Source organism: Agelaius tricolor, unplaced genomic scaffold (genome assembly GCF_023055355.1).
Source record: "Agelaius tricolor isolate 1412-34295 unplaced genomic scaffold, bAgeTri1.0.p SCAF_1, whole genome shotgun sequence".
NCBI classification, from domain to species: domain Eukaryota; kingdom Metazoa; phylum Chordata; class Aves; order Passeriformes; family Icteridae; genus Agelaius; species Agelaius tricolor.
This window is the reverse complement of record NW_027269261.1, coordinates 4332570-4344781: the sequence shown is the minus strand read 5'-3', so window position 1 is coordinate 4344781 and position 12212 is coordinate 4332570. Positions and strand designations below refer to the sequence as shown.

At 48.5% G+C, this 12212-nt stretch overlaps 2 protein-coding genes across 13 annotated transcripts in view; one reads left to right on the top strand and one right to left on the bottom strand.

Moving 5' to 3' along the window:
• Positions 1-6670, top strand: part of EML6 (EMAP like 6) — a 97274-nt gene extending 90604 nt beyond the window's left edge. For 7 of the 8 annotated variants that reach the window (XM_071448714.1, XM_071448792.1, XM_071449113.1 and 4 more), the window contains 6 exons: positions 88-260; positions 968-1130; positions 1660-1763; positions 2821-2974; positions 3207-3307; positions 3921-6670. In XM_071448714.1, coding sequence (XP_071304815.1) covers positions 88-260; positions 968-1130; positions 1660-1763; positions 2821-2974; positions 3207-3307; positions 3921-3945 — 720 coding nt within the window. In that variant the 3' untranslated portion in view covers positions 3946-6670. The remainder of the gene's footprint in view (positions 1-87; positions 261-967; positions 1131-1659; positions 1764-2820; positions 2975-3206; positions 3308-3920) is intronic. The other variant, XM_071448948.1, reaches the window with a different exon arrangement.
• RTN4 (reticulon 4) overlaps positions 6368-12212 on the bottom strand; it is a 41068-nt gene continuing 35223 nt past the window's right edge. For all 5 annotated transcript variants that reach the window (XM_071449319.1, XM_071449237.1, XM_071449408.1 and 2 more), the window contains 4 exons: positions 9498-9567; positions 8803-8849; positions 7856-7914; positions 6368-7443 (listed from right to left, as the gene is read on the bottom strand). In XM_071449319.1, coding sequence (XP_071305420.1) covers positions 7401-7443; positions 7856-7914; positions 8803-8849; positions 9498-9567 — 219 coding nt within the window. In that variant the 3' untranslated portion in view covers positions 6368-7400. The remainder of the gene's footprint in view (positions 7444-7855; positions 7915-8802; positions 8850-9497; positions 9568-12212) is intronic.

Below are 12212 nucleotides of genomic sequence, written 5' to 3'. Positions count from 1 at the left end.
GTTTTTAATTAAGCAAGTTCTGTACTTTGTGTTTGGAAGCTCTGGGTGTGCTGGGGAGGTGTGAGCCTGTTGCCCGTGTCCCTGCAGAAGCTGGTGAACAAGGTGAGCCTGGGGCACCCCGCGCGCTGCGCCGCCTACAGCCCCGACGGGGAGATGGTGGCCATCGGCATGAGGAACGGCGAGTTCGTCCTCCTGCTGGTCAACAGCCTCAAGGTCTGGGGCAAGAAGCGGGACAGGAAATCTGCAATTCAGGACATCAGGTAGGAGGTGCTCAGAATACACAGCCCTGCCTCGAGGGAACGGCCATGGAGGGCCGGGTGGATTTGCAGAGGTTTTGTGAGTCTGTGTTTGTTGGAACCGGTGTGAGCTGGTGAAGGGCTCTGTGGTGGGGCTTTCGTTCAGTTACAGCCACACTGCACAGCTGGAATGATGGGAATTAATTCTCCAAATTGCAGTGCCTGTTGCTGACTCCCAGGGGATTGGTGTCGCTCTGCACACTGTGCTGTGGCTTTATGCAAGTGCAATATTAGCATCATTTAACCACAAACAATATAGAATAGAGTCATGGAATGGTCTGGGTTGGAAGGGACTTGAAATATTATCCAGTCCCACCCCTTGCCATGGCAGCGACATCTTCCACTGTCCCAGCTTGCTCCAGGCCCCATCCAACCTGGCCTTGGACACTTGCAGTCATGGGAGCTTCTCTGGGGAACCTGGGCCTGGGCCTCACCACCCTCACAGGCAATGATTCCTTCCCAATATTCCAGCTAACCCTGTCCTCTGTCAGAGATATCGTGAGTCTTCCTTTGCTCTTAAGCATCAAGTTTTGGTTTGGGTTCAGTCTTGCTGTTGATAGAAGGTTTTTTTGTGTTTTTTCATTAAAAAAAGTTACTGTCACAATAGCATGAGAAGCAAACCTTGCACCAAAACAGCCAGTGACGTTCCCACTCCATATTTTATTGTCTAGGATCAGCCCAGATAACAGGTTTTTGGCCGTGGGCTCACAAGAACATACTGTGGATTTTTATGATCTCACTCAAGGCACAACCCTGAACCGGATTGGCTACTGCAAGGACATTGCCAGTTTTGTCATTCAGATGGATTTCTCTGCAGACAGCAGGTACATCCAGGTATGTCTGGGATAGCCCCCACAGTGCTCGGGTTTACTGGGCCACCATAACGAGGTGCAGGCCCCAGTTGTGCTGAGGGCAAAGCTTTATCCCAGGGCTATGGAAGGGAGACAATGCTGAAAGAGAAATTGTGGAAATTTATCTTCCTCAGGGAGGAAATTATAACCATATAATTTCTCTTCCTTCCTGAGGCTGGGATGTGTGTGAGAGCTCAGTTGTTTTAATCAAATTGTTAATTTGAAGGGGTTTCATTTTCATTCAGAAATGTTTCTGATTTAGTAAAATTGAGATAAAGTATAGAAGTGAGAGAAAATCTGTCAGCTCTGCATATGAGCATCCCCTTCCATCATCATCCTGTAACATTGTTATTCCTTTAATATGGCATGTGATGAATTCCAGATAATGAGGAAAAAAGAGAAATCTTATCCTAGATGTTTAATTGCTGATAAAACCTGGTGGGACTGTTGGAAATTTTAAAGACAGTGATGTGTTTATAGCACTTTCCACATTTTTCCTTTCTCTCTTCCAGGTATCCACAGGTGCCTACAAGCGTCAAGTTCACGAGGTGCCCCTGGGAAAGCAAATCACAGACCCTGCAGTCATAGAGAAAATCACCTGGGCCACCTGGACCAGGTAACAGCCAAGGGGGGCGTGGGGCAGCACTGGGATCAGTCACAGGTTTGGGGTGTAAATGCTGAGGTGTCCCCAGGGCCTGGCAAACCTGAGAGCACCCCCAGGCTCTCCTTCCCCAGAGCTCCATGTGACACCCGTGGGGTTTTACACACAGCTCTGGATGTTTGGTGGCTGTAGTAATTAGTGCTGTTAATTACACCAGGGGCTGTCACAGAGCCACAGTGGCTCATTGCCACTCATCCCTGCCCCCTCACACGGCTCTGGGCCACTCCAGGCAGCCTTGTCCCACATCAGCAAACACCAGCATGATGGAAGGCCTGGAAACATGCACTGATTGTATGGAGGAGTTCTGAGGGTCACTAAAATGTATTTCCTGATGTGGATGAACACAGGAATCTGCCCCCAGCATTGCAGAACTGTGGCTGTGCTCTTCCTGTGAGAAGTGGGACAGGCCAAAGGCAGAGCTGACAGTGGGTGACAACCAGGCAGGGCTGGGAGAAGGTAAATGAGAATCCTCCTACTCTGACAGCTCTGCTGGCATAAAATTGTGTGAGTGCTCCCAGTTCCTCGTTTCAGAGGACTCTTGACAGCTGGTGGGAGGGGGCAGATGCCTTTGGCAGTGACTCTGGGGGTAAATGATTACAGAGAGCTGAAGCCAGGGGTAGGACACCTGTTTCTGAGAACAAGGGGACATAGAGCCAAGCATTCCCTCATTTGGGAACTCACAGCTAAGGGAACAGTGCAGTCAGGAGTCCTGGGGGAAGGCTGATAGAGACCAGAGCTGCACAAGGTGCTGGTGTAGGATGATGCCAGTGGTTTCATGGGACATAAACCTAAGGATTAATGGATAGAGATTGCTTAAGTATCACATAAAAATGATGTATTAGTGTGGTGGTCTCCATGATGAGCTCAGGGCAATCATTTAGAAGGGACAATTTTATTTTAAATGTGGCAATTTTTTATTACTAACCTGTGTTGGCTCAGCCCCCTGTGGAAGAGCAGCAGCAAGTTAAGTCTTATGGTCTAATGCATTTTATTTACCTTGATTTTGGAACAGCATTCTTGGAGATGAAGTCATTGGGATCTGGCCACGAAATGCAGACAAAGCCGATGTCAACTGTGCCTGTGTGACCCACGCTGGCCTGAACATAGTGACAGGAGATGACTTTGGGCTGGTCAAGCTGTTTGACTTCCCATGCACGGAGAAATTTGTAAGTGCCTGTTTTATTTTCACCTCAGCAGCTTTTGCTTTTCCCAGGCCCCTCAGCACTCAGTGTTACAGCCCCCAACCAGCAGGGTCCATCCTCAGGAGGCTCTTACAGCACTCACAGCATGGTCCATGCACAGGCAGCTCCCAGGGAGTGAAGAGGCCTTGGGCTCAGCATGGCTGTGGGCACAGAGCCTGGCCTGGTGCCAGCCCTGAGCTGCTCTCCTGTCCCACAGGCCAAACACAAGCGGTACTTTGGGCACTCGGCGCACGTCACCAACATCCGCTTCTCGCACGACGACAAGTTCGTGGTGAGCACCGGAGGGGACGACTGCAGGTAACGGGCTGGGGCTGGGACACACACACACAGGGACACTGAGAACCAGGCACACACACACACAGAAAGGGACACAGCCCCACGGCTGTGCACACACACCACAGCCACACTAACATGACCCACACAGACACATCCAACACACAAATGCAGTGTGCACACATGGTACATGTGCACACACACAGACACACAGTGTGCTCATGCAGCAGACATGGGTGCACACAGTGCACACACACAGGCACAGCACATATACTTAGACACACAGTGCATACACACGGACACACACAGTGCAGACACTGCCCACAGAGCACAGGCAGAGCACATACAGGCACACACACACACAAACACAGACAGAGTGTGCACACACATACAGTCATACACAGGCACGTAAACTGTGCACACAATGCACGTACAACACATAGTGCTCACATTGCAGACTGCAGACAGAGCAACTGTGCACAGACTGTATTTCACACACACACACACACACACACACACACACACACACACACACACACACAGTCTGTACTTCACACACCCAATGTGTTTATTTTCTGCTCCTCTCTCACTGGGCCGTGCCCAAGGCCAATCCCTGCTGTCCCTCCTGTCTCCCCAGTGTGTTTGTGTGGCGCTGCCTCTGAGGAGCCTCTGGCTGCTGCTGTCCTGCCCCAGCGAGGGCTGTGCTGGCCAGGACAGCCAGGAATGCCCCCCTGGCTGCAGGAATCCCAGCCCTGCTGCAGGCTGACATTTCCAGATCACTCATCCCAACTTACCAAAAGGGAATGGGAGCTGGCCTTGGAAAGCCCGACACCCTTGCGAAGGAAGCTGAGGTTTGAAGGGTAACCTGGGGATCCCAAAGGGATGAACGGTTCACTCACAAAGCTGCTTTTGCCTAATACTGTGTTTTTCAAACCATGTCTGAAAAGGGAGAAAATGCTGACAAAATGCTGGGCCCTTTAATTTCCAAATTTGTGGCTTGAACAAAGTTCAAAAAGTGGGTGGGTTTTAATTTGGTGCACTCAGTAAAGCTGGGAGCATTTAATGAGCAGGCTGGGGAGGGGGGAGGTAACCCTTCAGCTTTCATTAATTGAAGGAGCAAAGTATCCCTTTTTTTTAAGTCCATTTTATTTTTAAATATATATATTTGGCAGAATTTTCTATCCATGAAGTGCCTTGGAATAATTTTCTAGTAGTTTGGGCTGCAGCCTTGCCTCCCCCCACCTGCTTTCCACACACGGTGCTATGACTCTCACCCAGGAGGGCTAAACCATTCTCACCTTTTCCAGCTGGGTACTTACACGATCCCTGTTTTCTGCTTTGGGTTTTTAATACCTTCACAAGTGAATTCCCCACTGTTTCCGTGCTGTCAGAAGGCCAAAGTGAGGCATTCCAGCTCCTGGGCAGCTGCTCCTGCAGCCAGCAGTGCAAGCTGAACGCCAACAGTGAGTGAGAGGAGAGGGCTTGGACAGACTTGGTTCAAGACATTTGAACACCAAGATTGAGGGAGTCATTCCCCAAGTGTTCCTGCATGCTCCCCCTTTCTGGGAAAATGTGCTTTACACTCCTACAGGCAGTGGCCAGCCAGAATCTTGGCCTGGTGGGAAAGCCTCCATCAATCCCTAGAATGTCCCTATAGCAGGGCTCTGTGTGCCCTCCAGCCAGTCCACGCTGCTTGTAAGTAAAACTTAAATCCTCTGGTACCAGGAAATGCAGGGGTTTTTTTTTGGGAAAAGCTCATCATGGCTGACTCTGGGCTCCTCTTCCTCTCCCTGCTTCTCCCTCACCCCACAGAGCCCCCTGTCCTGGCCTGGGGGACAGCTGAGATCAAAGGAGAGCTGCCTCCATGGAAAAGTGGAACCATGGACAGATACTCCTAAAAGGCAACTCAAACTCTTCATTATTTGTTAGAACATTTTGTCAAAAACAAAAACTCAAGGGAGTGTGGAACTGGAGAAAGTTTAAAAAGAAATATCTTAAATACGTATTTTGCTATTCAAGATTCTGGGCATGGAACAACATCCATACTTTGAAATTACCTTTCTTAATTAAAAGAAATAAAGGCCAAAATAAAACATTTAGACTTACATTTAGTCTCTGAAAAGCAATAGTGCTTTAGTCCCAGTTCAGGACAATAGGATTTTGAACTCTGGAACCTTCCTGCCAGTCCGTTTCTGCTGCCCACTGCACAGAAAAGTAGCAAAAACATCCCATTAAAGGAGTGGATTCCTGTCTGTTTAACACACAAAGTGCTTCAGCAACCTCAAAGAATCACCTTTTTTTTTACAATTGAATTTATTAATGCCTTATATTACTATACAGCAGAGCAGTTTGTCAGATACACAGTACGAGTCCCTATGCAGTCTTTTTTTCAAAGAAACCTTCGGGATCAAATCCTGTTCTGTCAGGTGGTGCCAGCAGTGAGCACCTCTGCCTGTAACCACTCATGTTTGCCTTCCTTCCATGTTGATTGTATCCCAAATAAAACCAGTTGTGTGGCAGAATGAATTAACCAACAGTGATGTGAGAAATATCTCCAAGCAATAGTGTCTGTCAGGAAAACACTTACCTACGGTTTCTATGTTTCTATGGTCTGGCTTCCTGTATAAAATGCTCTGAAGTAATGCTGTATTTTACTGTAAAATGAAATATTAATGCATGAATTTCTATTTTTCAATGGTCAGGATGCCATCCAGTTAAAATCTGCATCTCAAATAAATTTGTACACAAGTTGTCAATGTCCAGCTCTTAAATCAGAATCAACACGTTGACCTGGAAAAATTATTGGGACTTCTTATTTCCTTCAAACTTGAAAATGGCATCAAGCATTCCTGTCTCAAAACTCCAAGAGCCCACCACCCTTCCAGAGCTCCCTGGGACACTGGAGGTGGCCCTGAGCAGCTCCTTCAGGCTGCAGAGGAAGAAAAGGGACCGTGACAAACGCACCCTGCACCGCGCTCTACTCGGACACTACTGCCACCACCATGGACAATGGAAATTTATCACAAGGAACTTCAAATAAACACAAATATATTAAACTTGCCTCAAAAAAGCCAAATACTGGTATCATTTTATGTCTATAAGCTTTATTGATACTTGGGGTTTTGGGGTTGGTTTTTTTTTCCTTTTTTGTTGGGATTTTTTTACATTTCACAATGCATTCCACAGACTTAGTTCAGTACAGCTCAAACTGCAAGTGTATAAATTTTCACTTATCATTTTCTTGCATAACAGGACAGGGCTTTAAGTTTCCAAACAACATTTGCAGCATTAGATACTCGGTCCACAGATTATCAGAGTCTGAAAGCTGGAGAATTATTTGCTCAAGATCAACTACTGTACGTTTGTGCAACAAAGTGTATGCTGTAAGTTTCTTTTACTCTGTGTGGAGGTTCTTTGTTCATTTCTCTTTTGTTGTTTCCAACAGATGCCAGTGTTTACAGAGACTTTTTAGTTTCTCAAGCTTGTGTGCTCTGGAGCTCGTCCAGGCCTCAGTCAGTTCTCTGAAGTACAAAGCACTGTGGAGCAGCTGAAAGATCTAAGCTTTGTGAAACACATATATATATATATATATATATAGGCAATTGATAAAACAAAATCACAATACAGCTATACTCATACCAAAAAGGCAAGATTTTTCAAAACTTGCTAAACTGGTATATTCTTCTAAAACATCTCATTTTAGAAAATCTGCATCAATCTACACAGACCATACACAGTGCACAAACTGGGAAGTGTTCTCCTCTGCCCCACCTGCTCTACACCTCCGGCACGCAGCAGGAACTACCTCTGCTGAAGCAAATGTACAGCTGTCTCAGTCGTTTGTATTAGCCAGTGCTGCACACAGGATAAGGAAAGATGATTAGTTTTAGATCCATACATAGCAGCTTACAATACTTAAAGATGATGAAACACATGGCAGTCAAAACAGTTATTTTTCCTCAAACACTGCGTTGCTAAAAAATAAAGATCTGTGAAATTGCACTGCAATGTCAAGGGGTTTGCTATTCCCTGACCCTCCCCATGTAAATCCAATGAGTATTTTTCCCCCTTAAAAGATGAACTTTCTTTCCTATTGATAAGTTGCTTCAGGTTTATTTTATTCAGTTTTGCGCTTCAACCCAGGGATCTTTGCTTGGATCCTGCAAGAGGAAAAAAAAATAGACAAAAGCTAAGTTTGAGTAACAAAAAAGGAGAGGTTAAACAGAATCTTACAAACAACAGCATGTGAAAAGAACCCTCACAACACAGCTTTGTACTCAGAGCCCAATGACACTGCTGAACTTCTCATTCCCCACCTCAGCTGCACCTGCTGAGGGGCTCAGCTATCACTAATGGGTTCACATACACCAATTTCTATTAGAAATAATAGAGGCTCATTTCAATACAGCATCAGCAATAAAGGAGCTCATTTCCTAACCAGTCCAGAGTCTGAGACCTTTTCCCTCCTTGGCCTGGCCCATGGAAGAACACGTTAGTCCTAGACAGGAGTGCCACGTGTGCCAGGAACTGTTATCAGTACTAAGGAAAATAAATAAACCCAAACCAACTCACTTTGCCATGGCATCTTTGACATTCTTGTTCACAAGTCCCAGGTAATGGTCGATTTGGGCCTGGAATTGAAGCAGAAAGAAGTTACAGCTCAGCTCCTCCTTTGCAGCCTGGCTGAGTCCCACAGCACTCTGTGGGTGCAGGGCTGGGCCCCTGTGGGCCCCACAGAGCAGCAAAGCTGCTTAGCTGGGCCAGGCTGGGTAACCAGCTTAGGCTGCAGCCCAGCCAGAGGATTGAGCAGCTCGGGTTAAGCCCCACACACTGTCCCTGCTCCTGCCCTGGGGCTCCAGGGCCCCTTTCCCTGTGGAGGAGGAGCCTGGGCAGGACCCCATGAGGCTCTGCCATCTGCTCCTGCCCCCACAGCTGCCTTGTTGTTGAAAGGGGAGACGCAGGGCTAAGCCAGAGCTGGCTCCCCCCTCCTGTGCAGTGACCTGCCCAAGACAGCCCGGGCCATAATTTAATCACAAGTATTTTATTTTGGCTCCTTCCTCCCTACTCCTTTTACATGGGAGTCTCTCCCCAAGAGCAGCCTTGGACTGGGCCAAGCAGCTCCCACCTCCTGTTTTTGCCAGGGCTACAAATTCCACAGAGCTTTGGGAAACCAATCCTGAATACCAACCCCAAAAGGTACAGCAGGATTAACACACCACGCCAGTGTTGCTCCAGTCCCGACCAAAGCTGGACCAGTAGAAAAGGCCTCCAAGTTCATCAGGCCTTTTCCAGAACTGTTTGCTGGGGAAACCTCTTCTTCCACCAAGAAGGAAAAGGGAAAGCATGCACAGTCTGAACTTCAAACTGAACTAGTGCTCCCTGGCCCTGGTTCCTGGGTAAAGGCCTATTTTAAAGGCTTTAAATATTTCAGAAGACTGAAATTAATGTTAATTATTTGTTTCTGGTTTTGATTTAAGCTGATTTTATGAAACATTTAATGAATTCTATTAAACACTCACCTGATGTCTCTCATAAATAACAGGAACGCTGAAGAGCGAAATCAAAGCTGGAAAAGAGCACATCAAATGTATAAATATTGACAACAGGGATGGTGTTCAGGCAGAACAAGGACTGGTTTCCACACCTTGATATGTCTTGCAAAAAGGTCCAAGAAAAATGAACAATTAAGCCCCATGCACCAATTGTTGGCCAGAAAATTCAATAATCCCTACTAAGGAGAGCCTGAGCTGTTCTCCAGATCTCACCAACAGTACAGTTAAGTCTGGTCACAGGTCACTTTTTCACAGTGGGTCATGCAAATTCCTCCCAAAGGCTGCTCAGGCATCAGTTGGTTCTGACACCTGAAAGCCAGCCTGCTCTGGGATATAAGAAATTAAATCCTGCAGTGGGACACAACCACAGCAGATCTTGCACCTCGTAAGTCCCAGCACAGCAATGACATTCAGGGCAGGCTAAGCCTGACAGGGACAAGCACAACAAACCTGCCTATAAACCATGGAATGTCTGGAAATGAGCAATCTCAAGGAATTCAACAACACAACTCAAAATTACCTGTTCTGTTGTATTATCCAAAAAAAGGAACTTAGAAGTGCAACATCTTAAGGCTACAGGATCAGCCTCCCAGTGACCAGACCCCACTGCCTCCCCAGGGTTATTTGGTGTGCCAGGTGTGTAACACAAGTCAAACACTTACCCAGGATCAGTAATGTCAGACCATTGAACAAGGCACCAACGTAAGTGAACACCCACATCAACACTGCGAACTGCAAGGGAAAGAGAGCCCATCAGCACCACTCTGTGCCCAGGACATCCCATTTGCTGCACACACAAATACCCATGCAAACAGCCCCAAAGTGCACTGCACTTCAGCCCTGTGCAGCTCCTGAAACCAGAGCTGGCTGATGAGAGGGCCCAAGGATGCAGTAATGGGATATGGGGCCTCCTGTGTGCAGTCACGGGGCTGAATTCAGCCCGAGTCAGCAGCGCCCAAACACTGCCCTGTGCCCAAACACTGCCCCGTGCCCAAACACTGCCCCGCGCCCAAACACTGCCCCGCGCCCAAACACTGCCCCGCGCCCAAACACTGCCCCGCGCCCAAACACTGCCCCGCGCCCAAACACTGCCCCGCGCCCAAACACTGCCCCGCGCCCAAACACTGCCCCGCGCCCAAACACTGCCCCGCGCCCAAACACTGCCCCGTGCCCAAACACTGCCCCGCGCCCAAACACTGCCCCGCGCCCAAACACTGCCCTGCGCCTTCCCTGGGCACTGCCAACTCCATGAGGAGGAACCACAGGCAAACAGCTCCTGCCTCCTCCCATCCTCCAGAGAGGGGACAGGCCAGGCTAAGAGAGGCCAAAGGGCTGCTGCATGACAGAGCCAGAGAGAAAGGAGATCACACCTGTGTGTCACCCACCCAAGTGTCCACCCACATACCCAGCCATGCTCTGGCACATTAGGAAAAGCCTGTCTGGAAGGTAACAGGGTAGGGTGGGCTTGATTTACCTGTTCTCCTTCAAAAAACCCAAAGGCACTTTGGATGTAAAAAAAATTTAGGGACAAGAGGAGTGAAAAGTGCTCTAACATGGAAGCTGGCTCCAGGTCAGAGCCAAGCTCAGAAGCAAAGACATCCCTAAAGGCCCACACTGCCACCACTGCTGGCTCCCTATCTCAGCCCCATTCTCCCTCCCTGCTGACAGCATTTGTGCAGCTCCTGATGGGACACAGGCTCCCAGCTCCACACAAAGGTCTGCCCACACTCAGTGCCAGGTGGAGTGTCCCAGGCACACCTCTGACCTATAGCAGGGGGAGGGGACCCAGGGCTGCCAGCTCTATTTCGGGGTAGGATTCCTCCTGAGGAAAATCAGCCCTTTCTTCTAGAGTTGCAGGAGTGCTGAGGAGCTGAGCAGCAGCCAGGAGCAGCAGCTTCCCCAGAGTTTATTCCTTGCTCTGCACAGAGCAGAGACCCCCAGCCCTGGTCAGCTCAGCACATGTGGGGCTGTTCTGCAGCAGAACCCTGGACAGACAGCATGAGAGGGCTGGCACTGGCACCAGGGAGGGCAGAGCTGGGCACAGTGAACACCCCAAGATGGAAACTTGCCCATCAGCAGGAGCTACACCCAAGGAAAGGATGGGCACAAAGTGCTGGCAAGGAAAACAAGGCAGGGTTGCAGGAGTGTGGGTGTGGGCCAGGACCCTGGTAACTGGCCTGCAGCCAAGCTACTCTGAACTTACATATCCCAACATCCAATTTTAGCTTATCAAAAGATGTAAAATATCCAAACCAAACAAAATCAACAGCCAGCCACCACTATCAAGGGCACTGATAGTCAATACAAGTTTAATTCCATGAACCCTGCAACAAAACCACGTTGATTTCAAGAGCTTCACTCAAAACTGGTCTATAATTCAGGTGCATTAACTGCAAGTGATGCAGTTCTTTATCTGTCAGCACTTCTGAGCAGCACCAGGAAGGAGCACAAAGTTAACCCCCAGAGGGGCACAAAGTTAACCCCCAGAGGGGCACAAAGTTAACCCCCAGAGGGGCACAAAGTTAACCCCCAGAGGGGCTGTACCATATCTAGTAGTTGAGGGATTCTGGCAGGTTTCTCAAGGAAAAATCAAGCAGATTTGCTGAACTCCCTCATGATTGATTCAAACCCTGGCCCAGTTGTGCCCTGCAATGCCAGGGTGAGCCTGGAGCTGATCTCTGCACCAGGCATGTTTTACTGGAGCAAACACATGCAGCACATCCACCAGAGAGGGAAGGAAGGCACAGCTTGCACTGGGCAAAGAGCCCCCGAGGGTGGGATGGTTTGCAGTGGCTCTCCTGCAGCCCAACAGCTATCCCTGACCTGCTCCCCATGGACACAATTCCTGAAGCTCAGCACCACCCAGCCAGCTCAGCAGCCAGGACACTGCTGATGACTCTGCTCAGGGCAGAAAATGGGAGTGTACATAAGCACAGGGGTAACGAGACACAAATCAATCCCAAAGTCCAATAATTATCAGAACTATCAATTATTTATTTTAGTGAGCATTGAATTTATGGTTCAAGAAAGAGCAAAATCCAGTTGACTACACAAGCTTCTCTCCACCCAAAGTCAGACCAGGGCAGCATCAGGGCAGAACCACGAACTGCTGCATGTGTGGGTTTTAACCTCCTACACTTACAGTACTGGAGGGGAGAGGGACTCTGATCCCACAGCTCCTCCCTCTGCACTCCTCTGACACCTCCAGCAGCTCTCCCAGGATTATCCAGCCTGGAGTCCATCTCAACTCCACATTTCCTTACTGGTCTCTATTTTCTTTTTCTTATAAACTGTGCAAACCCAGAGACCCTCACAGACACAACAAAGCTTACCTGAAACACACCTCAGAGACCTTTACAAACACAAAAACCCTTCCC